This window comes from Balaenoptera physalus (genome assembly GCF_965194825.1).
Source record: "Balaenoptera physalus genome assembly, chromosome: 1".
Lineage (NCBI taxonomy): Eukaryota > Metazoa > Chordata > Mammalia > Artiodactyla > Balaenopteridae > Balaenoptera > Balaenoptera physalus.
In genome coordinates this window covers 2,382,489-2,405,544 of record NC_138882.1, presented here as the reverse complement: position 1 = coordinate 2,405,544, position 23,056 = coordinate 2,382,489, and the positions used below count along the sequence as shown (strand labels likewise).

The following is a 23,056-nucleotide window of genomic DNA, read 5'->3' as shown; positions in this document are numbered from 1 at the left end:
GGCTGCTGCTGTAACAGACACCTACAAACGTGGAAATGGCTTTGGAGCTGGGTGATGGGTAGAGGCTGGAGGGGTTTAGAAATGTCTGCTAGAAAATACCTACATTGTTGTGAACGGACCCTTAAAGGGGATTGTGGTGAGAGCTCAGAAAGAAGAGAGCGTTGGAGAGAAAGCCTGAGTTGTCTCGGAATAAGGAGGAAGTAATTCTGAGCAGACTGTTGTAGGAATATGGATGACAAAGGCCATTCTGATGACAGAAGTGAGGGGTGTGTTACTGGAAAGGAGACAAGGGGACCCTTGTTATAAAGTAGCAAAGAACGTGGCTTGAGCGTGTTCAGACCCTGGTGCTTTGTGGAAGGCAGAACTTGAGAGCACCGGTGTTTAGCCAAGGAGAGCTCTGAGCAGTGTGGAAGGACCAGCCTGGCTCCTCCCAGGAAATGGAAACACAAGAGGAGAGAAGTGCCTGGAGGCTGGCCTAGCGGAGCATACAGGAAGCAGAACTTAAAGATTTGGACTTTCCCAGCCTACCCTACTGCAGAGACAGAGCACGCAGGGTGCGGCTGAGTGACCTACAGTAAGATTAGGACGGGTCAGCCCCTCAAGGAAGCCGAGTGCTGTTCCCCGGGACAATGGGGGGATGGCCCAGAGGGTGACTCAAGAGACCAGGGCCGCCACTCCCATCACAAGAGTGCAAGGGCAAGGGGTTTCCCTGGTGGCGCAGTGGTTAAGAATCTGCCTGCCAAGGCAGGGGACACGGGTTCGAGCCCTGGTCTGGGAAGATCCCACATGCCGCGGAGAAACTAAGCCCCTGAGCCACAACTACTGAGCCTGCGCTCTAGACCCCGCGAGCCACAACTACTGAGCCCACGTGCCACAGCTACTGAAGCCCACGCACCTAAAGCCCATGCTCCGCAACAAGAGAAGCCACCGCAATGAGAAGCCCGTGCACCTCAACGAAGAGTAGCCCCTGCTCGCCACAACTAGAGAAAGCCCGCGTGCAGCAACGAAGACCCAACGCAGCCAAAATAAATAAATTAAATAAGTAAATAAATAAATAAAAGAACTAAAAACGTTTAAAAAAACTTCCATTTAAAAAAAAAAAAAGTGCTAGGGCCACCCCCACCCCAGGGTTCCGGTGAGGGGACCACCAGGAGCCGCCCCACCCCGGTGGGTCCAGAAGGCAGAGGACTGGTCTCAAGGTTTGTGGTCTAGTGGAACTTGCCCCATTCGGTTTTGGAATTACTTGGTTCTGTCACTCCTTTCTTCTTTCCTATTTCTCCCTATTGGAACGGGAATGTCTATCCTCTGTGTGTCCCACCTTTGTCCCTTGGAAGCACAGAACACGTATTTTTCACAGATTCACAGCTGAAGAGGAATTTGCCTCAGGACACCTCAGACCTGGGGTTTCTCCCAAGTCCAGTGTACACGACACCGTGTGAGACTTTAAGTCTCTGGAAGGAGAGTTAAGACTTTGGGGCTATTGGATCGGAGTGAGTGAATTTTGCGTGTGAAAAGGACATGAATTTGGGGGACAGAATGCTATTGACTGAACACTGTCCTCCCTACCCCTCATATTCATGGGTTGAAACCTGATCCCCGGTTAATGGTATTTGGAGGTGGGTCCTCTGGGAAGTGATCAGGTCGGGAGGGTGGAGCCCCCATGAGTGGGATTAGGGACCCCTGGAAACTCTCTCCCGCTCCTCCCGCCACGGGGGGACACAGTGAGAAGACGGCCATCTGTGAGCCAGGCAGCAGGCCCTGCCCGACGACAGCGATCTTGGACCTGATCTCGGACTCCCAGCCCTCACTGCACTGCCTTCCTCCTGGGCAGAAGTGAGCTTTCTGGATTTGACATGCACGTTCCTCTGGCTGAGTTTCCCTCTCACTCTACGACTTTCCAAGCTGGGAAAAGTTCTCAGCACAGTTTGGGGGCCTTGCCGAGCCCCTCAAATTCCAAGCCCACACAGTTCCCACCCCCAGACGTGGCAGCTGGATTGGGTTGGTCGGGTCACTCCGGGACAGCGAGTTCAGTTACAACGGACACTAGGGAGGAAGCAGCCCCAGCACAGCAGGAAGCGGCCACTTTCTTTCCACCAGACCTCCTGCTAACTTTCGGTTGCTCCCATCAAGTCCCCTCCCAGCCCCACGGGGGTCCAGAGCAGGACAGGGCACCAGAGTTCTGTTCTGACAGCTTTATTGACTGGGTGCGGAATCAGCTTGAGTACAGCCCGCGCTGCAGCCCACGGTCCAGAGGGCAGCCCCACTCTGTCCCTGGGGGCAGCGGGGCCTGGCCCCTCCCCATCCTCCTGCTGCTCTGGACCTGGGGGCCTGGAAGGGGTGGGTGGTGTGGCCAGAGAGGGATCACTGGAGAAGGCTGGGGGCAGGGGAAGGGTGTCCAGGTGAAGACAGGCTGCGTGTACCTCCCTCCACATCTGAGGGTCAGGCAGGCGTGCTAAGGACAGAGCCCCGGCCTTAGGACCCAGGGCTGGTGGCAGAGCTACGCACCCTCAGGTTTGGGCCTCTGACAGTGCAGCGATGTTGGAGTGTCTCATTAGGGTCCCCGTCCCACAGGGAGCTCGAGCCTGGGGAGGCCAGACCACATCCTGACTCTGGGGCCCTTAGGCCTGGCTTGCTCTCCGCCCAAGTGGGGGGACACCTGCCCCCAGTCTCAAAGGCACCAGGCCGAGCGGGGCAGGCGGCCCCTGTGGTGTGTGCCTGCCTGCGTGTCCCCCAGGAACTCCCGAGCTGGGACTCCCCAGGCCTGCTCTGAGGGACACCAGAAAAGAAGCACAGCCTTTCCCACCCCACCCGGTCCTGCTCCCCGCCCGCTGGGCTCCACTGATGACGGGCGTGCAGCTAAGAGGCTGAGGACAGGGGTCTGCGGGGTGGGGCAGGGCCAGGGGGAGACCCAGAGCCCCAAGGCCTCCTGCTAGTGATGGGTGGCAGGTCCCAGGCGGAGGGAGCGCCCTGGAGGGGTGAGGCCTCCGGCAGACGCCCGAAGCAAAGGGAGCCAGACACCCCAGTTCAAGTCCTTAGTGACGCGTGCAGGGCTGAAGGGAGGACGAATCCTGGAGGTCGTGAGGCTGCCAGGAAGGGGTGGTGATGAGAAGCACAGGCGTGGGCACGCGACGGGCAGGCTCACTCAGAGTGGACCAGAGCCCCAGCTCCCTGCCCAAAGCCGAAGCCCTTGGGCCCGAAGTTTTTAGCATAGCATCCTGCAGAGAGAGCAGAGGGGTGAGGACGCCCCCGGCCACACCTCCCGGCCCTCCCACCGTAGCTCCCGCAACCGCAGCGCCTGGCCGGGGCCCGGGAGCAGCGAAGCCCGCCAGCGCTGCCCCCTCCACGTCCACTCCAACGGTGAGGAGGCTCTTGGCTCCACGGTGTGGCCATTCCCCTGCCTCTGAAATCCCAGGGGAAGCGTCATCTGCTGTCAGAGCTCTGGGCCGGGAGCCTGGAGCCCAGGCTCTGCCCCAGCCTGCCCTGATCTCCCCGTGACTCTGGCCAAGTCACTTCCTCCCCTGGGCTCCTCCTCAGCTCTAACAGGAAAGGGTCTCACTAGACGCTCTGGAACGGACTCTGAGGCCCGGAGTGGGTCTGCATCTGGCAAGGGCCTAACTGCTCGGCCCTCTGCCCCTCAGACCTCCAGGAAGGGAAGATGTGCAGGAGGGACCACCCACCTTTGCAGTAAATCTCGCCATCCTTGTCGGCCAGGGTGGTGGACTCGAGGCCTTTGCCGCACTTAGCGCACCGGAAGCAGGACTTATGCCAGGACTGGGGAGGGAAGGAAGCAGTTAGTGCTGCCCCCCAGCCGTTCCCCTAGACATGATGAAGGCACTCGTGAAGCTTGACCAGCCCCGCTGCTGGAGGGACCCCAAGCCCCCCCTCCTGGAGAAAGCGCTGGGTGGGCAGCGGCAGCAGGCAAGGGGTGGGACCACCGCCAAGGCAGCTGCTCCCCAGCTCCCACCGTCAGGGCCGGTCCAGCCTCATCCTGACCATCCTGCCCGGGACCACTGGAGTGGGCGAGGGCTTCGGACCCGTCCTGGCATCACCTCCAGGTGCACGGCCTTCCCACCCCTCACGGGGAGACCGCTGCCGCCCTTGCAGCCGGATGTGAGGACCAGACAGACGGAGCCTGGCCACAAGGCAGGCTTTCATGATCCGCCAGGCCTCTGGATCCTAGAACAGGTGCCTGGTTTGCCCAAAGGCCGTCACCGCGGCAGGGGGGGTGGCGCAGCTGGGCAGGGGCCTGGCACAGAGGAGGCGCCCAGCACCACTGGAAGGAGAGAGGGTCCACGAGCTGCGCTGAACCCGCAGGGAAAGGCCAAGGAGCCTCGTTCCCTGGGGGCCACAGAAGCCCCTCATGCTTCTACGAGGAGCTCAGAGGCAGCACAGCCAACAGCCTCCCCGGGGAAGGTGGCCTGGGTCTGCACCCCTGGCGGGAGGCTGCCAAAGCCGGATCAGACGCCAGCTCGGGCAGCGCAGCCAAGCGGGCTGACAGCTCTGCAGAACCGGGGAAGCCAGAGGCCGGCAGCAGCAGACGGGACAAAACAAGGCCTTTTAAGGGCAAAGAGACTCCCTCGAACGGCTGCCCGTGCCTGGGGTGGAGATGAGAAAGGAAACTGCATGCCCTCCGGTTTCCTGACAGCCACTGCATGCCCTCCGGTTTCCTGACAGCCAGACCCGCGCATGTTGCCTCCTGCCCGGTGCTCGAGGGGCCAAGGAGTCTGGGGCCCTGAGCAGGCTCCAGACCCCAGCACCCCCAGCCCCGCAGCAGGCACCAGTGCTGGGTCTAGACTTGTCCTACGTGTGAGTTCCCCGTCCACCCCCCCCGGCCCCTCCTCAAGGTTGAAAAGCCTCGGAGGCCAAGACGCAGGTCCAGAGAAGCTGCAGACAGGCTCCAGGCCCCGTGGCTGCACAGCTGACCGTGTGAGCCTGGCCAAGCCTCGTGTGAAGGTCCAGAAACCCCCTCTGGGCACCCATCCTGAATATGCCCCTTCAGTGGTCCCCGACTGCTGGTCCCAGGCTGCAAACCCTGACCCCTGCCCACAGCCTCTCTGAGGGAGGGGACCCCACTGTGCTTTGGTGACCTGGGCGGCTACTATGGGAATACTGAGGGGGAAGGGCAGGCGAGGCAGTTAGAAAAGACTGCCTCCCAGGAGGCTGTGATAGGCCTGAACCTTGGGAAGCTCTGCCCTGCGGGGACATGGGTGGGTTTCTGAGTCCACATCCCCTGAAACAGGATGTACGTGGATTTTCAAGTGGTTCTTAACATTTCTGGATCACAAATCTTTTTGAAAATCTGACAGATGCTGTGGACTGTCTTCCCAGGGAGAGACAGGATCCCACAAAAGTCTGCATATTCTTTTCAGGGCTTGTGTCCACGCACCCTGAGAGGTCTGCGGCCCCTGATTCTAGAGACACCCATAGACTGGCAGCTCGCTAGGAAGTGCCCGTAGGCGCTTAATAATCAGCTCCACCAGGAGTGAGGCTGTTACGCTCGATCGGGAGGGATTCAGCCCCCTGGAGACCGGAAGGCACAGGGGACAAGCGAGCCCGGGGACAAAGGTTCCCCCTTCACGGTGGGCTTTGAAACGAAGGGAGGGAGTTGCAGCCCAGGGCTCGGGCTGGCTGAGCAGAGCTAAGGTCGCACTCGCAGAGCTCTGGAAGCCACGCTTCAGGAAGGGGCCTGGCCGGCCCGCGTCCCCACACCCCCCGCTGGCCCAGCAGCCTCCTTACCTTCCCAGCGCCAATCACCTTCTCGGCGGCGTAGACGGCCTGGCTGCACCGTGGGCAGCGCTCAGAGCCGCCGATCTTCTGGGCAAACTTGGCCGCATTGGGGTTGGTGGCGGGCCTGTGGCTGGGGCCCCTGCGTGGGGAAGGACGTGCGGTGACATGACGTACAGGCAGCAGTACGGGCGGGGGTCTGGCACTGTGTGGGCACCACCCCGCCTCCACCTGGCCTAGCCGGTTACAAGGCTGTGGCTGCTAGGGCCTGTAGGGTCACCTCCCACTTTACAGATGGACACACCAAGGGCCGGCACAATGTTACTCTCACCGGCACATCAGACTTCGCTCAGCCCCCCAGTTAAAACACTGGAGTCACAGAACACCTCGTTTGTTAGGAATTGCCCTCCTCTGTTCCCCATTCCTTTGGCCTGCCGATTATGAGAGTCTTTCCAGGAGAAATCTGTTGACCAATCACCCCCACTGGGGCACTGACCTTGGCCGAAATGTGGGAACTCATCCGTCACTTCCGTCCATCCCCCCAGGGCCAAGGAGCTGGCAGGCTGACCGCCAGCACCTCCACTCACAGCAGGTCAGTGGTCAGTGGGCACTGGGGACCTAGTGACACCCCGTGATTCCGGGGAAGGGAACTGACGCCCCGGTGAGCAGGGGTTCAAGCTGGTCCGGCTCGGACACTCACTGGCTGTAGGGGCCCCCAGCAAGTCACTGAGACCGGCTGGGTTTTCTCATCTGTGGAAAGAAGAGATGAGACCCAGGAATTCTTGGGGCCCCTCCCAGCTCTGACACCATGAAAATATGGGCTGTGGCTCCGCCGTATAGGGAAGAGCCTGGGCTGTTTCATTCCCTGCTGGACCCCCGTTCCTCTGACTGGCCTGACACACAGTAGGTGCTTCTACACCTGGGAGGGGTGTACTCACTCCTCGTGCTTGATGCCGAGCGACTCCCCCTTGTCCATGCTCAGCGTGCCCGCGCCCTGCCCGTAGCCGTAGCCCTTGGGCCCGTACTTCTTGCCATAGCAGGATTTGCAGTAAATCTCCTCGCCGTGCACGGCCACGGTGGTGCTGTCCAGATTCTTCTTGCAGACCACTGCAGAGGGAAGAGGGTAGGGGGAGTTGGTTCGCTGCAAGCACCCCGAGAGCCGAAGCTCTCTGGGACTCTGCACACATAATATCCCGATCTTTCAGGAGCCTGGTGACAGGGGTCAGGATGGCCAGGGAGCTGGGAGGAGAGAGGAGGGCGTCTAAGGATGCTGGCCGAGCCGCCCCCCACCAGGAACCGCATGGGCCTTCCTTGGTCCTCTGCACCCTCAGAAGTCCCCGGGTTCAGTAGCCAAGAGCCTAGACTGACCCCAAGCCCCAGGAAGCCTGCTGGACCTTCACTCTACCCTTGACAGAGAGACCATGTGTCCCGACAGAAGAGGAAAAAAAGAAAGGAAGGAAGAAGGGCAGCGCTTTCCTGCCTTCAGCGATGGGATCGAGAAGGGACACCCCTACAGGCCTGGGGGAAGGGGTGCAGGGGAAGTGATGCCCCCAGAGGGCAAGGGCAATATTTATTAAGCGCCCGGCATGGCGGGCTTTGCAATGAGATACAGGCTGTGCTCAACACGACAGCGAGATCTGCAATTTCTAATCTCAGAATCACTTTGCCACAGGAGGGACTGAGGTCAGATGCTGGGAAGAATTTCCTGACTCCAAGGCTAAGAGACTGGAATGGGATAAACTGGAAAGCCTGCGGGCCGCCTGTATCTTCCTGTGGATCTCAGAGCAGGGCTGTGCCCAGAGATCCAGAGTAAAACAGCTCGGAGCCCAGGGTCATGTAGAGTCAGCTGCCCAGAGCCCAATCTCTCTCCCCGCCCCTTCCCAGCCCACGCGTCCACTGGTAGATGCGGATGACAGCCTCCCCCCAAAAGGTGGCTGTGAGAATTAAATGAGCCCTCACCCAGGGAGTACTTAGCACAGTACCCTGTGCACAGTAGGTCATCATAAACGTCAGCTGCTCCTATAGTGTGATACAGAGCTGGTGCCGTGGGAACACAAGGCGGGGGGTCAGGCCTCCAAATATCATCGGCTTCCAAACCCCAAGTCCTTCTCTCAAGAGACCTGACTTCCCCTGCTTCTTTAGAGGTCTTGTCCTATGATTCTAACTGGGTCCCACGAAGGTCCTCAGATTTGGGATTCAGTGTGTCCACCTGGACCACATCCTCAAACACGTGCTTCTGAAGATGGATTCCGGGGGAACCCCTGGAGGAGCCGGCCGCTCCTCCCTGCAAAGAGGTGCTCTGCTCGGCTCTGGCCAGCCTGCCATCCCCTTGCCTTCAGATTTTTTTTTTCCTCCGCTGTGTGGTTTATGGGATCTTAGCTCCCTGACCAGGCACTGAACCTGAGCCCTTGGCAGTGAAAGCTCCAAGTCCTAACCACTAGACCGCCAGGGAATTCCCAGCCATCCCCTTGCCTTTAAAGGCCGGCTCTCTGCCCCCAGGGCTCAGGTTGGAGATTTCAGACTAAATAAGGACCCTCTGGTCCCGTCCCTGAGATCCCCACGTCCTTACGGCACTCAGGCGACCCAAATATGGACCTTCCCACCGCCTCCCTAGGGCTTGGCTCCCGGATGGAGGGAGCAGGAACAGCAGGGGGTGGGGCTCCAACATTCCTTCTTGGGTGGGAAGTCAGGAGTTGGCCTGGAATTGCTTCCTGTAAGACCCAAGCGGACCTGGAAATTCCAGGACCAGAGGGGAGGCAGAAAGTGAGACAGAACGGCGAGAGGAAGGGAGGTCTCCTCAGACCGACCTTGCCAGCAGGAGACCCAGGGGCTCAGCCCAGAGGAGACTCCAGGGTCTACGACTGACCCCTCCAGACGGCCCCCTGCCTGAGCCCCAGCTTCTATAGGGGGCACCCCGACCTCGCTGCCAGCTTCCGCTCTGCCTTGTTCTCCCAGAGGCCCTGGCCTCTGCCTTCCACCCCGGTCCAGTCCGGGCACCTGTAGGCTCCTCCAGAAGCTCCATTAAGGGGAATTTTGAAGGAAGGCCTAAATCAATTTCTACCAAACCATGTTAAGCAAAAACCAAACAAACAGAAAAACTTAATTACGGGTTGGTTGTGTGCATTTGCTGGGAAAATGTACTCCAGATCCCACAGGGTAGAGGCCCCAGGTGAGAGGCCAGGGCCCCCTCACCCCAACCCAAGACGGAGAGTAGTTCTCTGTTTCTGGAAGGAAAACCAAGGCCCCCAGAAAAGTTCCAGCTCATAGAACCAGCCAGAAGCAGGGCCCGGCCGGAGCCCAGCCTGACCTCCAGGCCTGATTCTTCCCTGCCAGCCCAGAAGCCCTTTCGGGCGGGCCGGGCGTGGGACCACAGCCTGCGGCTGAGGGATGCTGGAGCTGGGGGCGCGCAGGGCTCTGAGAGCGCCCCGGTGCTCCGGGTCCCGGGGGGCAGCCCAGCTCCAGCAGCTGCCACCTCGGGGAGAGGCCAGCCCTGCTCTGCTTGCCCACAGGGCTGACCTGCCCCAGGTGGGAGCCGTTACCGCTCAGAGAAGCAGCAGCCTCGGGGCAGGTCCCTGCAGAGCTGAGCCCTCTTGCCTGCGGATGGGGACCGGTGGCCCCTCCTCACACCACCAGGCTGTACCCTGCGGGCCGAGCCCAGGGAGGAGGCTGCCCTCCCCGACCATCTAGGGCAGCGTCCTGCGTAGCCCAGGCCCCAGGAAAGGGACTGTGGGTGCCAACCTGAGTAGGAACCAGAGGCAAGCACCAGGACGGTCAGAGGACCTTCTCTCGGGGACTCAGCCAGGCCTGGCCAGCAAGGGACTGAGGTCCCTGATGCCACCCAGGCCCACACCCTGCTGGCCTTTCTCTGCCTCTGGAGGTGAAGGTCCCCTGATTCCGAGGGTGATTCTGCATTCTTGATTCCAGCTGGACACTTAGGCCCACGTCACTGAAAGAGAAGTGACCCTCCTTCCACTCGTAAACACACCTGCGTGCCCGGTGCTGCTCTAGGCCCCGAGAATCAGCAGGTCGTGAAGATGCTCAGACAGGGGACATCCTCTAGCTCCGGTGCCCAGGAACTCCGCCGCAGCCGGAGACCCCGGAGACACAGGAGGCTGACCTACAGCTGCTAGTAGTCCTACAGCAGCCCTCCCCGCCCTGCTCCCCGGCCTGACCTCCCACAACTGTTTCTGGTCCTCTGCACCCCACCCCTGCCCCAGGCCTGCCTGTTCCTTCCTGTACCGCCCCCCGCCCCGCATTCCTGGCTTCCCTGGACCTCCTGGCCAGCAGCCACTCCTCCACAGGCAGGCCTGCAGGCCTCCCCGCCCAGCTGGCCCATTTCAGTCTGTGATTAAAGCAACATTCGAGGGCAGAGAGGGGTCCTTGGGACCAGCAGTCTGGACCCTCTCCCTGGCCAGAGCCAAACCCTCTTATTCCCTCTGAAAAAAATAAACAGCTCGAAAAGTCCTGAGTGCAGTGAACTGCTGATTACAGGACGCTGCTGTGGGCGGCCTCCTCCGGGCTGGACGCCAAAAGCCCCACCCAAGCTTGCTGGCCGCCCGCGGCCCTCGGTCAGTCTCAGCGGCCGGAGGCTGTGGCTGCACGGGGCGGGGCTTCTGGCTGCTCCGCCCACAGCAGGTGGGCTTTGGTGCTCATCCAGGGGGCAGGTGGCCCTTGGCCTGTCTGGACCCTGCTCTGGACCACGAGCTCCTGGAAGCGACGCAGCCAAGCTCTCCCGACTCCGCTCGTGTGAAGCCGGGGGCACGGGCCCGACTCCCAGACCCCCCAGACAGGCTGAGATGTCAGCCGCTGCTGAGGGGTCCTCGAGCCACACCATCTTGCCGGGGATCCCCCAGGGCCATGTGTGTGTGTATGTATGTGTGTGGTGTGGTGTGTGGTGTGTGTGTGTGGTGTGTGCGTGTGTGTGTGTGGTGTGTGTGTGTGTGGTGTGGTGTGTGGTGTGTGTGTGTGGTGTGTGCGTGTGTGTGTGTGGTATGTGTGTGTGTTCTGCGTGGCATGTGTGTGTGGTATGTGTGTGTATGTATGTGAGCATGTGTGTGTGTATGTGAGCATGTGTGTGTGTATGTGAGCATGTGTGTGTGTTTGGTGTGTGTATGTGTGGGGTGTGTATGTGGTATGTGAGCATGTGTGTGTGTGGTGTATGTGTGTGTGTGGTGTGGTGTGTGTGTGTATGTGTGCATGTGTGTATGTGTGGTGTGTGTGTATGTGTGTGTATGTGTGGTGTGTGTATGTGTGGTGTGTATGTATGTGAGCGTGTGTATGTGTGTGGTGTGTGTGTATGTGAGCATGTGTGTATGTGTGGTGTGTGTATGTGTGTGTGTGTGTGTGTGGTGTGTGTGTGTGTGTGTGTGTGTGTGTGTATGTGTCGGGGAGCTATCATTTACTGCACACTCACAACTGCTCCACCTGCTTTGCTTGTTTTCCGAGCCCCTTCCCTGTTGATTCTCTCCCCCCACCCCCCTGCCGCCCTGAGGTAGGTGCCGTTATCCCCCCCATAACGCTGAGGAAACACAACCAGAGAGAAACCAAGTAACCTGCCCATCACCACGTAGAGAACAAAAACAGAATTCACATCCAAACCCTGACCAACTGGTTCTGAAACCCAGAGCTTAACCCCACACATTCCCTGCCTCCCCCTCTGCCTGGGCTCAAGGAAAACGCAGGTCACCTCTTCTCCTAACCCAGAACCTCGGCTCTGTCGCAATGAGCCCCGGCACTCAGGAAAATGGGGAGGCTCCCTCCGTCCGCCACTTCCTGGGCCGGGAGCTCTGAAAGGCTGCCCGGCCCGGGCCGTGGCCAGGGCAGCACCGCGGCCTCTGCATCCCCTGCATCCCCCGGCCCACCCGACAGCTCCCAGCTGGATGGCGGCCGCTGCCCGGCTTCCTGTTCATCCAGGCTGTGATCGCAGCAGGTCTGGGTCCGGCTGTCGGGACGATGTCCAAGAACCTCCTGCTCATCCCCCTCTTACCCCAGACTGTCAGGCGGGGATGGGCAGTGAGGGGAAAGGCCTCGGGCTGCAGGCGCAGGGGAGGGAGAGCCCAGCTCCTCCCTAGACGCAGCTTCCCGTGAGGCTGCTGCCTTGAAAAAATGTTTTTTTAATTGAAATATAGCTGATGTACAGTATTACATAAGTTCCAAGCGTACAACATAGTGATTCACCACTTTTAAAGTTATGCGCTTATAGCTGTTATAAAATACTGGCTATATTCCCTGTGCTGTATAATATATCCTTGTAGCTTACTTATTTTATACATCGTAGTTTGGACCTCTTAATTCCCTTCCCCTATCTTGCCCTCCTCCTCCCCACTAGTTTGTCCTCTGCATCTATGATTTCTGTTGCCATTTAACAAGGGGTAATCTGGGTCCAAAGACTGATGAAACTTTGGGCTAAAGGTGTCTTCCTCTTAAATGCCAGGATCGTGGCAGGGAGAGAAAGAAGAGAGAGTGGGTGGAAAGTTTTCCCGACCCGAGTCTTTCCTGCCTGGCACTCAGCCCCTGTGCCTCCGCCACCCCCTCCCCTCAGAAAACAGCTTCTGAGGAACAAAGAGGCCCTGAAGTGCTTCCCTGCTCAGCTGCGTGCCAGCCAAATGTCAAGCTGTTTACCTCCCGTGGGGTCAGTTCCCCGGGGTGTCGACAGGCCCATCCGGTCCCCATGGCAACAGCAGGGCCTGGGAGGGGTGCGTACTCACTGCACAGGAAGCAGGATTTGTGGAAGCTGCTGCCTTCGCACTGAACCTCTTCAGCGAAGTACACCGTCTTCTGGCACACCCCACACTTCTTACCTCCTCCCCAGTTCGGCATTCTGAAAGTGGACGCAGAAACGGGAATTAATTGCCCGGGGAGATGGAGACACAGATGGCCCACAACAGAACAGCCAGGGACAGAGGCCGAGTGGGGAGCTGGGGCGGGGGGGGCAGAGCCCTCCTTGAATGGCAACCTGGGGGCTTCCCACCCCAGAGCCCACAGGTGATCGCTGAGCAACCGCTGTGTTTTCAGCCCCGTGCCCGTCATTCTAAAGGATACACGCAAGCACAAGATACAGGCCATAACAGCAGTAACGACGAACCATCTGCTACACGCGTCCACACGGATGAATCTCACAAAGACGAATTTGGAGCAAAAGAAGCAGATAAGCTAGAACTCATAAAACACAAATTATCTGTGTCAGGCCCGCAAGCAGGCAAAATTCTATCCTCAAGGGAGCGACCCATGGGTGGGAGAGTTATAAAGAAAAGCAAGGGAATGAGTATCACAAACTACTGTCTTAGATTTGTTACCTCAAAGAGAGAAAAAGGGGGCCACCAAGGGGGCTGCTAAGCCACCAGCCATGTGTGGTCATCACACAGAGGCTCCCTTTGTAATTATCCTTTGAACTACACATGTAGGTTTTATACGCTCTTTTGTATATAAGATATAGCTCACCAAAAAAACCATTCTTTTTTAAAGCAGGAGGCAGGCACACAGGGCACAGTTAAGAGTCCATTAGAATGGGGGGAGGTGGGGGGCTTTTGCAAAATCAGATTTTCCAGCACCAACTCTGACCCAATGAATCATGACCTCTGAGGATGAGGTACAAGAACGTGAATTTTTAACAAGCACCCAGGTGAGTCCGAAGGAGGCGGCCTGGGACAGCATTGAGATGCTCTAGGTATTGGTTCTGAGCTGGGGTCCTGATGCCAGATGGGTTTGGTCCAGTCCTGACCCTGCCACTCACTGGCTGTGTGTACCTTGAACAAGGTAGCTGGTCTTTCTAAACCTTGATTTCCACATCTGTAAAACGGGGATAAAAGCAAAAGCTACTTCATAGATCATTTCCGGGGATTCAGTGAGACACGGCGTGTCAAAGGCGCGGCTCAGCACCTGGCACGTGCTGAGTGTGCGGTGACGATTATTAGTGCAAGAATCCAAGGCACAGGGGAGGCGACACTGCAGGTCAGAGCCCGAGTGGCACAGACACAGATGCCCGCAGAGCCCGAGATCAGGGAAGGCCCATCTCAACCACTCTCAACAGATGCCTGGCTGCGGGGGGACGGCGACCCTTCCAGCTCTTTGGACAGAAGTGCACGGGGCGGGGGTGGGGAGCTCTATGGGGGGCGCCGGCGACTGCGGGTACAAGATGGGTGATGGGGTGAGTAGGGTTCAGTGTGCTGGGACATGGAGGGTGGGCAGGGGAGAGGCAAACCCCCCGGGACGTGCGTCATGGAAACACCGAACGCAGGGATGGGGCATCCAGAGCCCACGCTCTTGGTACCAGGGATGTGCCGGCAGCTAAAGAGTCGGGGTCTAGGGCAGAGGGGACGTGGTCTCCACTGCCCGGAGCTTCCCATCTGACGCGGTGTAGGGACAAAACTTGCCATCCCGAAACATCTCTCTGTCCTGCAGATTATTTCAAGCTGAAAACAATCAAGGCCCAAGAGACTCAGGAAGAAACTCTGACCTTCCCCCAACTGCCTAAAAGAATTTCGATAGAGGGCCTGTTCCCCAAACAGAGCTATCGCCAGAGATCTCTGCAAAGAACACGGGCCGGGTGTGGTGGGAGGGTCGGCAGGGCCTGGAGACCGGAGTCCACTCTGTCCCATTGTGTCTGCCGGCTCAGCAAACACTCGCTCACCAAGCATTTGCTTTTCCATCTCCATGTAAATTGCCTTCCTCCCCTTTGAGGTCCCAAACCACTACCTCCAACTTCCTCTTTTGTCTCTAGCTGAAGATGGTATTTAAGGTGAGGGTTTCAGCCACTTTGGGGAGTTACTCAGTTTTTCTGGGTCTCTCCCATGTAGACATGTTCTTGAACTTTGATTTTCTCCTGTTCATCTGTCTCGTGTCAATTTAATTTTTTTCCAGTCAGAAGAAGCTAGAAGGGTGGAGGAAAATTTCTTCCCCCCGGACAGTGGACACAGGCCTCCGCTCAAGAAGAAGGTCCAGTCGAGGTTCACTACCAAGTTCCCTGCACACAGGTGTTCATACAGGTGTTCAATAAATTGGCTCCCCTAATAGTGAGAGCCACAGCTGAGCCATGCCCTCCATCTCTGCAGAGCCCGAGGCCCTCACAATGCTCAGTGGGTATGTGCGGGATGAGAGCAGGCCCCACGTGGGGAAGGGGTGTTGGTGACACCAGCTCCCCAGGACCCAGGCTGGAATACTATCGAGACTGTGGGAATCTCCAGCAAGGCTTTGTCGGAGTGGACTAGTCACTCTTCACTGCCTCTGCTCTGTCCTCCCGTGTCCTGAAAGCTGGGGTTCCTCTGGTCCCACCCTGGTCCCTCTCTCCCCCCAGTCTCCTTTGATCCCACTGCACCTGAGGTCACCCCTGCCAAGGACTTCCATTCATCGCTGACCTTGACCTCTGCCCTGAGCCCAGGCTCGTACACCCGGTTCCACGGGAGCACCTCCACCTGGATGGTCCATGAGCACCTCGATTTCAACACGAGCCACCTGAACTCATTACCTTTTCTCTCTAACTTGTTCTTTTTCCTGACTTGTCCATTTTTTGCTGCTGGAACCCCAACCATTCTCTCCAGCACTGAGGAATCTTATCCCAAACCCTAGAACGGGGAGATTCTCCTCCTCTCGCGGCTGCACCTGCTCTGTGCCCCCTTTACCTGCTCACCCCAAACCCTGACATCCCTGTCTCTCCGGGCCTCTTCCCACTCACCTTTACTCAGCTGGCCCATGACCCCCTCGGAGGGGGCACCACGCTCCAGTCCCCTTCTCCTTGGGAACCACCCTGATTTTCAGCCAGGGCACATGGCCTGAACCTAAGCTGACCAGCCCAGGTTACCAGCTTGGGGATGGGCCCTTATGCATTTCAGGCCAAGGAGACAGAAGGGAGTTCCGGGGGCTCCGGAGAAGAAAACATCCTGATCTTCAGAGAGAACGTCCTGGAAGCAAGCCCCCCTGCCCTGAGTGAGGAGGGGGAGCCATGGGCTCCGGGGTTGTGGTTCCAAGGGGGACCAGCCTTCCCAGGATGAAGCTGACAGCAGGGAAGGCAGAGCTGAGAAAAGCAGCAAGGGAGCTGCCCTGACATCGCTGAGCCACAGAACAAGGCCAGACGTCATGCTGACCAGTCTCCGGATTCTCCAGTTAAACTAAGAAGCTCCCCTGCTGTTTAAGCCAGTTACCCTACACCTGAATGCATCCCCAGAGAGGACAATTCCAGCCACCCTGCTTCTGGAATCCCCTTCCTAGCCCCCCCCCCACCCCCCTGCAGACCTTCTTGGCACAGAAGGGGACGCTCACTCCTCACCCTGAGAGCCTCCCCAGAGTACCTTCCCAGCTCCGTCTCCTGCTATACCGCCTCTCACACATCCTCAGGGCTGGTGATTTAATTGCCCCAGCCCGGGGCCAGGCATGTGGAAGCCCTCAGTCGAAGCCTGTGCGTTGGGATGCGGGAGGCTGGACGGGGCGGACGCCCACCGTCCTCACCCACGTGGGTCTGGACGGGCCGTCGACCTGCACAGGGCCAGCCTTCCCCTCCCGGGCTCTGGGCCGTCCACAGCTCATGAGGCTTCCCCACATCCCACACCCCCAGAGGACAGGATTTCTCTAACCGCACGCGGCCCCGCTCTGCCTCCTCAAATAACCCTCGAGGCCCGAGCTCCCGGAGCCCCAGGGCCAGCCCCATCCCCAGCCTCTGAGGCCCCGCCATTCCTGTCGCCCCTCTGCCCTGCTGAGCCAGAGCTGGGCGCTGCAAACCATGAAGGACAGTCGGGTGGGAGGAGCAAGGTCGGTACCGGCTGCCTAACCATCAGCCACCTCCCCCCCCCCGCCCCGCCCTCGCTGCAGAGCCCCCTTCTAATCAGGCACCCACCGCTCCACCGAGTGACCCCAGGGAGGGGCTCAGGGCAGAGCCCAGACCCCTGAGCCACCTGGCGACTCCAGGCCCTGCGGGGCGGTGCAGGGACGGCCACCGGGAGGGGAGCCCTGGGAGAGGTTCTGGTTCACACGGAGCCACGCGGCTTCTCTGACGAGGTGACTACACGCGACCCCCAAACCCCTGCCCGCGGCACCCGGCAGACAGCCTGCCCTGAGTGTGCTGACCTACTGTGTGCCGGGCAGTCTGCAAACACCATCTACTTCTCCTGGCGACCTGGGGCTGGGGACACGCCCGTGACACAGGTGAAGACACAGGGCTGGGGAGGCCAGGCCACCCCCCTGCGGTCACCAGGCTGTAGGAAGCAGAACTGGGATCCAGCCGGCTCCAGCCACCCAATCACTGTGCTGGTGCCATCGTATTCAGGGGGCTGCACTCGGGGGACGCCCGGGCTCCTTCCGCACCTTGCTTCCCACCCCCTGAACCCACAGGGGACGCCCTCCAGCCCCTAGGACGCCCCTAAGGGAGGAGGCGTCCCCTACCCCGTGGGGCGGAGCTGCTGCCAGCAGTGTTTTGCTCCCGACACAAAAGCCCTTCTCCCTCGTGGAGACCCACATATCCAACAGGCCGCCCTTGTTCTCCCTGGCTCCGGGTCAGGGGCCCACATCCAGCAGGGCCCAGGGCAGGATGGGCGAAATCCGCCTGGGGCGCCTCCCGGCTGGGCCACTCCTCAGCCAGGCCACTTGGTGGGGGGTCCCCTTCGGGAGCCCAGAGAAGGGACAGGGCCCGGCGCCTTGGGGAGAAGCGCGGTGACCGTGTCCGCTGCCAGGAGGGTCCCGCGCAGCCCCGTGGACAGGTTCCCCCCCCCGCCCACGTGAGGACCCTCCAAGGGATGTACGGGGGGCGGGGGGTCTCAGCTGGGGGAGCCCCGGCCGCCTCCTTCCCACGGGGGGCTCCTGCTCCGCCCCTCCTTCCCACCAGCCCCGCCTTTTCATCAGCCAGACTCCGCGGACAGGAGGCCCCCTGCCTTAAAAGGAAACTGTTTCTCAGACCTTCTGGAGTCCCTATAGGGACGCCCGGCTCCTTCTCAGCTGCCTTCTCAGTTCCGAGGACAGAGGCCCTGCAGCCGACGGGGAGGAGAGATGCTCTCTGGGTCAGAGTTCAGGCGGCTCAGTTCAGAGGTCAGGAAAAAGGGACCTGGATTCATCCCTTCCCAGCGGAACGATCAAGTTACTTTCCTGTCTGAGCTTTGATGTGGTTGTCTCTAAATCGGACCATCCACTGACTCCTTAGATTGTTGTTCTGAGGATCAGGAAAGAAATTATAAAGCGATGGCCCAGGGCCTGGTGTGCTGTAAGGGCTCACTCCGGACGACCACCCGCAGCACGGGCCCAGGCGAGGGCCAGATGTCCGCTCTCCTCCCCAGCCAGGCCACGTCTGGGAGGAGCAAGGCCTGAGAAGTAGCAAGCCAAACAGGGACCTGGAATCCCTGACTTAGGGACGAGTGCCCTGCCCTTCCTTGGGGTGTAATCACCCCGGCACCCCAGATGCAAGCAGAGACTTGTCTTAACATCAACTCTTTTGTCTTCTGCTCTGGGTGACCAAGAAGCTTTGCTGTCCCTGTGGTCACATCAGCCACTCTGGGTTTGCAGTGGGTTCCTCCAGAGAGTTCTGGTTCGTCCCACTTCACATGTAGACAATCTCGATAGAGAACCAGGCTTCAATTTTCTGCTGAATGGCTGGAAATATCTGGGAAGCTATTTACCGGAAATGCCAGGATCCAGGGCCGGTCGGAAGCTAGAAGCCCGGGACTGAACTCTTCCGACGAGCGGCCGGCTCAGTCTGCTGCCCCCTCCTTCTTGTGCAGCTGTCTCATCAGATCCTCTGTCTTGAGAGCAGAGACCCAAGACGGGGCATGCAGGGCAGCAGAGGGAGAAGCGGACACAGGGCAACACTCCCACGTTCACCCCACATCTTGTGAAAGTTGGGCTGAGGTGACGGTCCAGTGTGGTCAGGTTTCAAGTTTCAGAAACCATCTCAGAGATGCTCAACCCTTAACCGCTGGCTGCCAGCGTCTGAGGGAAGGCCTCCTCTCCTCAAATCAATGGTTTGACTTGACAGTCCACGCCATGTCTTTATTTCTCCAGTGGAAAACCCTCACCTCTCCCGTTCCAAAACCTCTTGCTCCCCAGGGCCAAAGGGTGACTTCTGGGCACAGAGTTCAGGTCCCCACCCACGCAGTCTGGCAGAGACCTATCAGGTGTCTGCCTACTTAGTGTCACCTGGCCGTGTGGTATCCAGCCAGGTACACAGGGGAGCTGTCACCCTTTCCAGCTCACTGCTCAGCCCCTTCCTCCCCGCACCCACGTCAGGAGGGCAGCCAAGGCGGGGGTCGGGGGCACCCCACTGCTCAGGGTTCAGAGCCCAGGTCTTAGAGGTGCCATCTGAGAGCCCGGCAAACAGTCCTGCCTTGAAAGGAATGGTCACTGCTGGGGGGACGAAGGGCCAACATGCGGTACAAGCCCGGCCTCAGCTTCACGGGATTTCTTGGGAACCCTGCACGTGACTCAGCCTCTGGGAGAAGCCGGCCGGCACCGCTGCGCTGCGATCCCTCCAGACCCCACGGTTCCCAAAACTCGACTGTCACCCTGGCTCCCTATCTCCCTCCCTGAGTTCTGTCTTTTCAAGTCCAGGCCCCGAGGCCCTTGTGGGGCAGTGGGCTGGGGTGGTGCCTGCCCCCCAACGCCTCCTATAACAGAGCGTTCCACCCCCGGGGTTCAGAAGTCCAAAGGTCAACCAAGGTAGAAATGGGGGTCTAGAATTCATTTTAAGTATTTCCAAACTGTCACAGGAAGTCCTATATCATAACAAGATCTCACAGACTAACCAACAGATAACTGTCTTTGCTTGTGTCTGGAACGATGTCACCTTAGTAACAATTGGTTACCCATGCTGGAAAGGTCTGAACGATTTTCCTGGATTAATTTTTAAAAAGCAAAAACAAAACCCATGAGCCCTTAGACCTTATAAAACAGGCTGTTTGCAGCTGACGTCTCGGGAAGCCCCTGCCCCCGCGGCTCCTGTATAAACACAGCCGGGAGCACTGCAGAGGGGGTGTGCTTGCCGGGTTGGTGGGTCGGGCGGGGGCCGAGCCTGTGATCCACTGTCGCTGCAGGAATCAGGCAGTGCCTCCGGCCCCTGGGAAGAGGTGGAAATGCTAGCTGCCTCGGTGTTTACACTCCTTACCATACATGGGAATCACTCAGTGCTGACGTCAGACAAATTCCTGGGTAGCTGCGTAGTGCGGCCCCATCACCACCACAGAAATTCCTGCCCACTGGAAACCGCAGCAGAGCTGCTCCTGCGGGTACCCAGCAGTTCCCTGACCTCACCCCCAGCTCCACTGTGTGTGTGTGTGTGTGTGTGTGTGTGTGTGTGTGTGTGTCTTTTCCTGAAGCAGGCTCTTTCCCAGGCTTCCTTTCTTTCCTGCAAACCTGGCACCAAAATTCAAACACGCATCAGACCTGGTGAAAGCGTATCACCTGGGACCCAGGCCCCGACTTCCAGAACGGTCCCCTCCTCCTCCCCATCCATGCGGCAGAGGGAAGACCGAGAGGTTGTGAGTTCTAACGAGACTCCATCCACGTTCACACAGCGAAGCCACATCTTCCTTAAGTAGTTTATGAGCCGCCATAAAGCTCTTTGTAACGCGAATGACTGGGCGGGGGTGTGCAAGGAGTCTGCCTGTGTCTGAATGGCAGCTGCAACCCCCAGCAAGTTACTCATCACCTCTGAGCCTCAGTTTCTTCGTCTGTAAAATGGGGAGCGTCCGTCCCCACCTCACAGACTGTCCCAGATAACACACACGTGGAGGACGCAGGCCAGTCCCTGGGGCCCAGCAAGCACAGACATCTGCCTACTGTTCTCTCTGGGAAGGGCCAGCTCTGACGCTTGTTCTCCAGTTCTTATTTGCCAGAATGCCCGAGTGGTGGCAACTGGTGAACCTTTATTCTCACCAGCGCCTCAGAATGTTTAATGCAGGATTCCTCTGTCCTCTTCCAGCCAACTTTTCACAATAAGCCAGCTTACAGAAATATCTAAATTCCAGCAGCCTCTCAAAAAAGCCTTCCCAGTTTGCCTTCCCACCAGGAGGCCCAGAGTAAATAGAAACCGTCCCTCTCCTCCCTGACCTGGGCCTCAAGCCCACTCACAGGGGCGCCGGCAAGCACCAGAGCACCCCGTTTGCAAGCTTCACACACGGCCGGTAGGGCAGCTCAGCGAGCCGCCCACTCCTACCCCCTTCATTCACCAAATATTTACCGCTCGCCAACCAAGTGCCGACACTACACTCCCGGCCGGGGAGGATTCACCAGCTCACCAGCAGGCAAACGTTTGCCTTGAGAAAAGAAAACACCTGGGCTGGGAAGGCAGGTGCTGGGACGGCCCAGAGGCAAAGGCCGTGGCCCTGCTGTGCTTCCCGTTTTATTAGCAGCCCCGCAGCAGAGGTGGTGGGCCGGCTCTTCAGTTTCTCCTCTGCGTCCCTCACCCCCCAGACCCTCCACAGCGGTAGTGCTGCCCCTCCCCCTCCCTGGCCCACGCTCTGCAGGATAAACTTCCTTCCTCGCGTGCCTGTCCGCCCGCCCCCGGATTTCCTCCCCGCGGGACTGGGCCATTCCCTGGGAGGCTGTGGGCAGCACAGGGCTGGATCCAGCCACAAGGCGGTCTCTCTGGAAAGAGCCCGAGCCCACCTTGAGCATCAGGAGGCTGAAAGTGAGCAGCGGCAGGGGCACAACACCCCATCCCCAGGTCCCACCGGGAGAAACCCCCAGCCTGCACTCTGAGCTCCTCCAGCCTCCTCGGCGTCTGGGCGGGGGGCAGGGGAAAGGCTGCGGCAAGGCCCAGGGACAAGACAGCAGCTGGCCCCTCTGGGCCCCAGGCCTGTGTCAGCCCTCCCCGTAACACCCCCCAAAGAAGCTGAGCATGAGAAGCGAAGTCCCCTGTCCACGGTCGGCTGAGTACTCAGGGTCAGTCAGGGCCACACTTTCCACGAGAGCCCACTGGACCTCCCGGAGCCGCTGGGACAGGATGCCCAGGTGAAGCCCTCTCAGCTGGGAGGGGCTGCCCATGCATCCACGCCCCGGAGCAGGGGTGGCGGCCAGAGCCCAGGCCTCCAGGGAAGGGCTGAGCCCGTGCACCCTCCCGCCTAGACCCAGGGCTTGATCAGAGCACAACAAATGGGACAGGCGTTTGCAGAATATTCTGCGGCCTGTGAGAGCAGATACAACGCCTGCCTCGAGGCGGCTTGCTGGGTAACATACTGCAGCTTGCTTCAAGTGTGCCGGTAGCAGCCCCTTCCTGCTCCCCGGCCTTCAGGGACTGAGGCCACCAAACACTGTGGCTTCCTTCAGGCTAGGGTGATGGTCCCCACGCAGCGCCAAGACAAGGGGCGAGGAGGGGTGTGAACGTGGTGGGGGGTGACCGGGGACGGCTGCCATCTGGTCCTTTCCTAAAGGTGAAACTCACACCTGGGCTCGGGGCACAGCTCGGGGCACAGGCCGGCCCTGAACCTGGATGTTACCCCACCCTGCCCGCGGCACGCTGTCCAGGGGGCAGGCGGGGGGTGGCACGGCCGCCCTCATCCCCCGCTGTACAATGAGCTCAGTGCGCGCGCAGAATCGCCGATTGTTCCGCCGCGGGACGTGCAGGTGGTGGGGAGACTGGCCGTCCCGGGTCAGGGGCACGTGGGGGCCCTTTGTGTCCCGGGACCCCGGGGCGGGGAGGAGTCCCGCGCCTTCTGGAAAGAGAACCAACCGCCGCCACTTCTCCCCCCTCTGCGGCCCGCGCCGGCCCCGGCCGCCCCTTTTCCTTGCGACCCTCCTCGCAGCTTCCCGGGCGGCGGCGAGGCCGGAAGGCCGGGGGCGCCCTGCGCGCGGCGGGGCCGGGACGCACTCACCTGGCGGCGGCTGGGCACTCGGCGTTGGCGGACGGCGGGCGGACGAGCGGCAGGGCAGCGCTCTGGAAGCGGGGCTGGGCGCGCCCGGCCCGCGCGGCGTTTTGTTCCGCTCGGGGAGGGCGTGTCCGGGCCACGCCAACCAGTGGGCTTTGCACACTGCACCACACCGGCGCCGATGTCACCGCACCGGCGCTGATGTCACGGCGCAGTCCCGCAGCGCGGCCCCCAGGCCGGAGGCGTCCCGGCTGCGCCCTGGGGACCCCCGGTGCGCCCCGCCGCGGAGGAAGCAGCGGCTCATACGTGCCCGGAACTTCTCAGGAGTTCCCATCAGCCTAATACGAGGGTGGAGACACATGATCCAAGAGATAAGACTCCTGATAAACTTGTGCCACAAGAGAAAGTGTGGGGGGACGGGAGGTGGTCTCGCGTTTGGTGTCCTGGTGGCAGGGTGTCGCATGGGGCGCCGGGGTAAGATAAGCCAAGCTCTGACCCCGCCCCTTCCGCGTACTAGCTGGTCCCCGCCCCTTCCGCGTACTAGCTGGTCCCCACCC

At 59.9% G+C, this 23,056-nt stretch overlaps 1 protein-coding gene across 1 annotated transcript; it reads right to left on the bottom strand.

The window, feature by feature from the left end:
* Nucleotides 1-2,177: 2,177 nt before the first annotated feature.
* On the bottom strand, nucleotides 2,178-22,649 carry CSRP1 (cysteine and glycine rich protein 1). Its single transcript, XM_082463092.1, has 6 exons — nucleotides 22,506-22,649; nucleotides 12,432-12,544; nucleotides 6,663-6,831; nucleotides 5,737-5,866; nucleotides 3,678-3,771; nucleotides 2,178-3,215 (listed from the first exon to the last, which is right to left on the bottom strand). Exons 2-6 carry the CDS (start codon nucleotides 12,541-12,543, stop codon nucleotides 3,139-3,141), a joined length of 582 nt encoding a protein of 193 aa, XP_082319218.1. The 5' UTR covers nucleotide 12,544; nucleotides 22,506-22,649; the 3' UTR covers nucleotides 2,178-3,138.
* Between the last annotated feature and the right edge of the window lie 407 nt (nucleotides 22,650-23,056).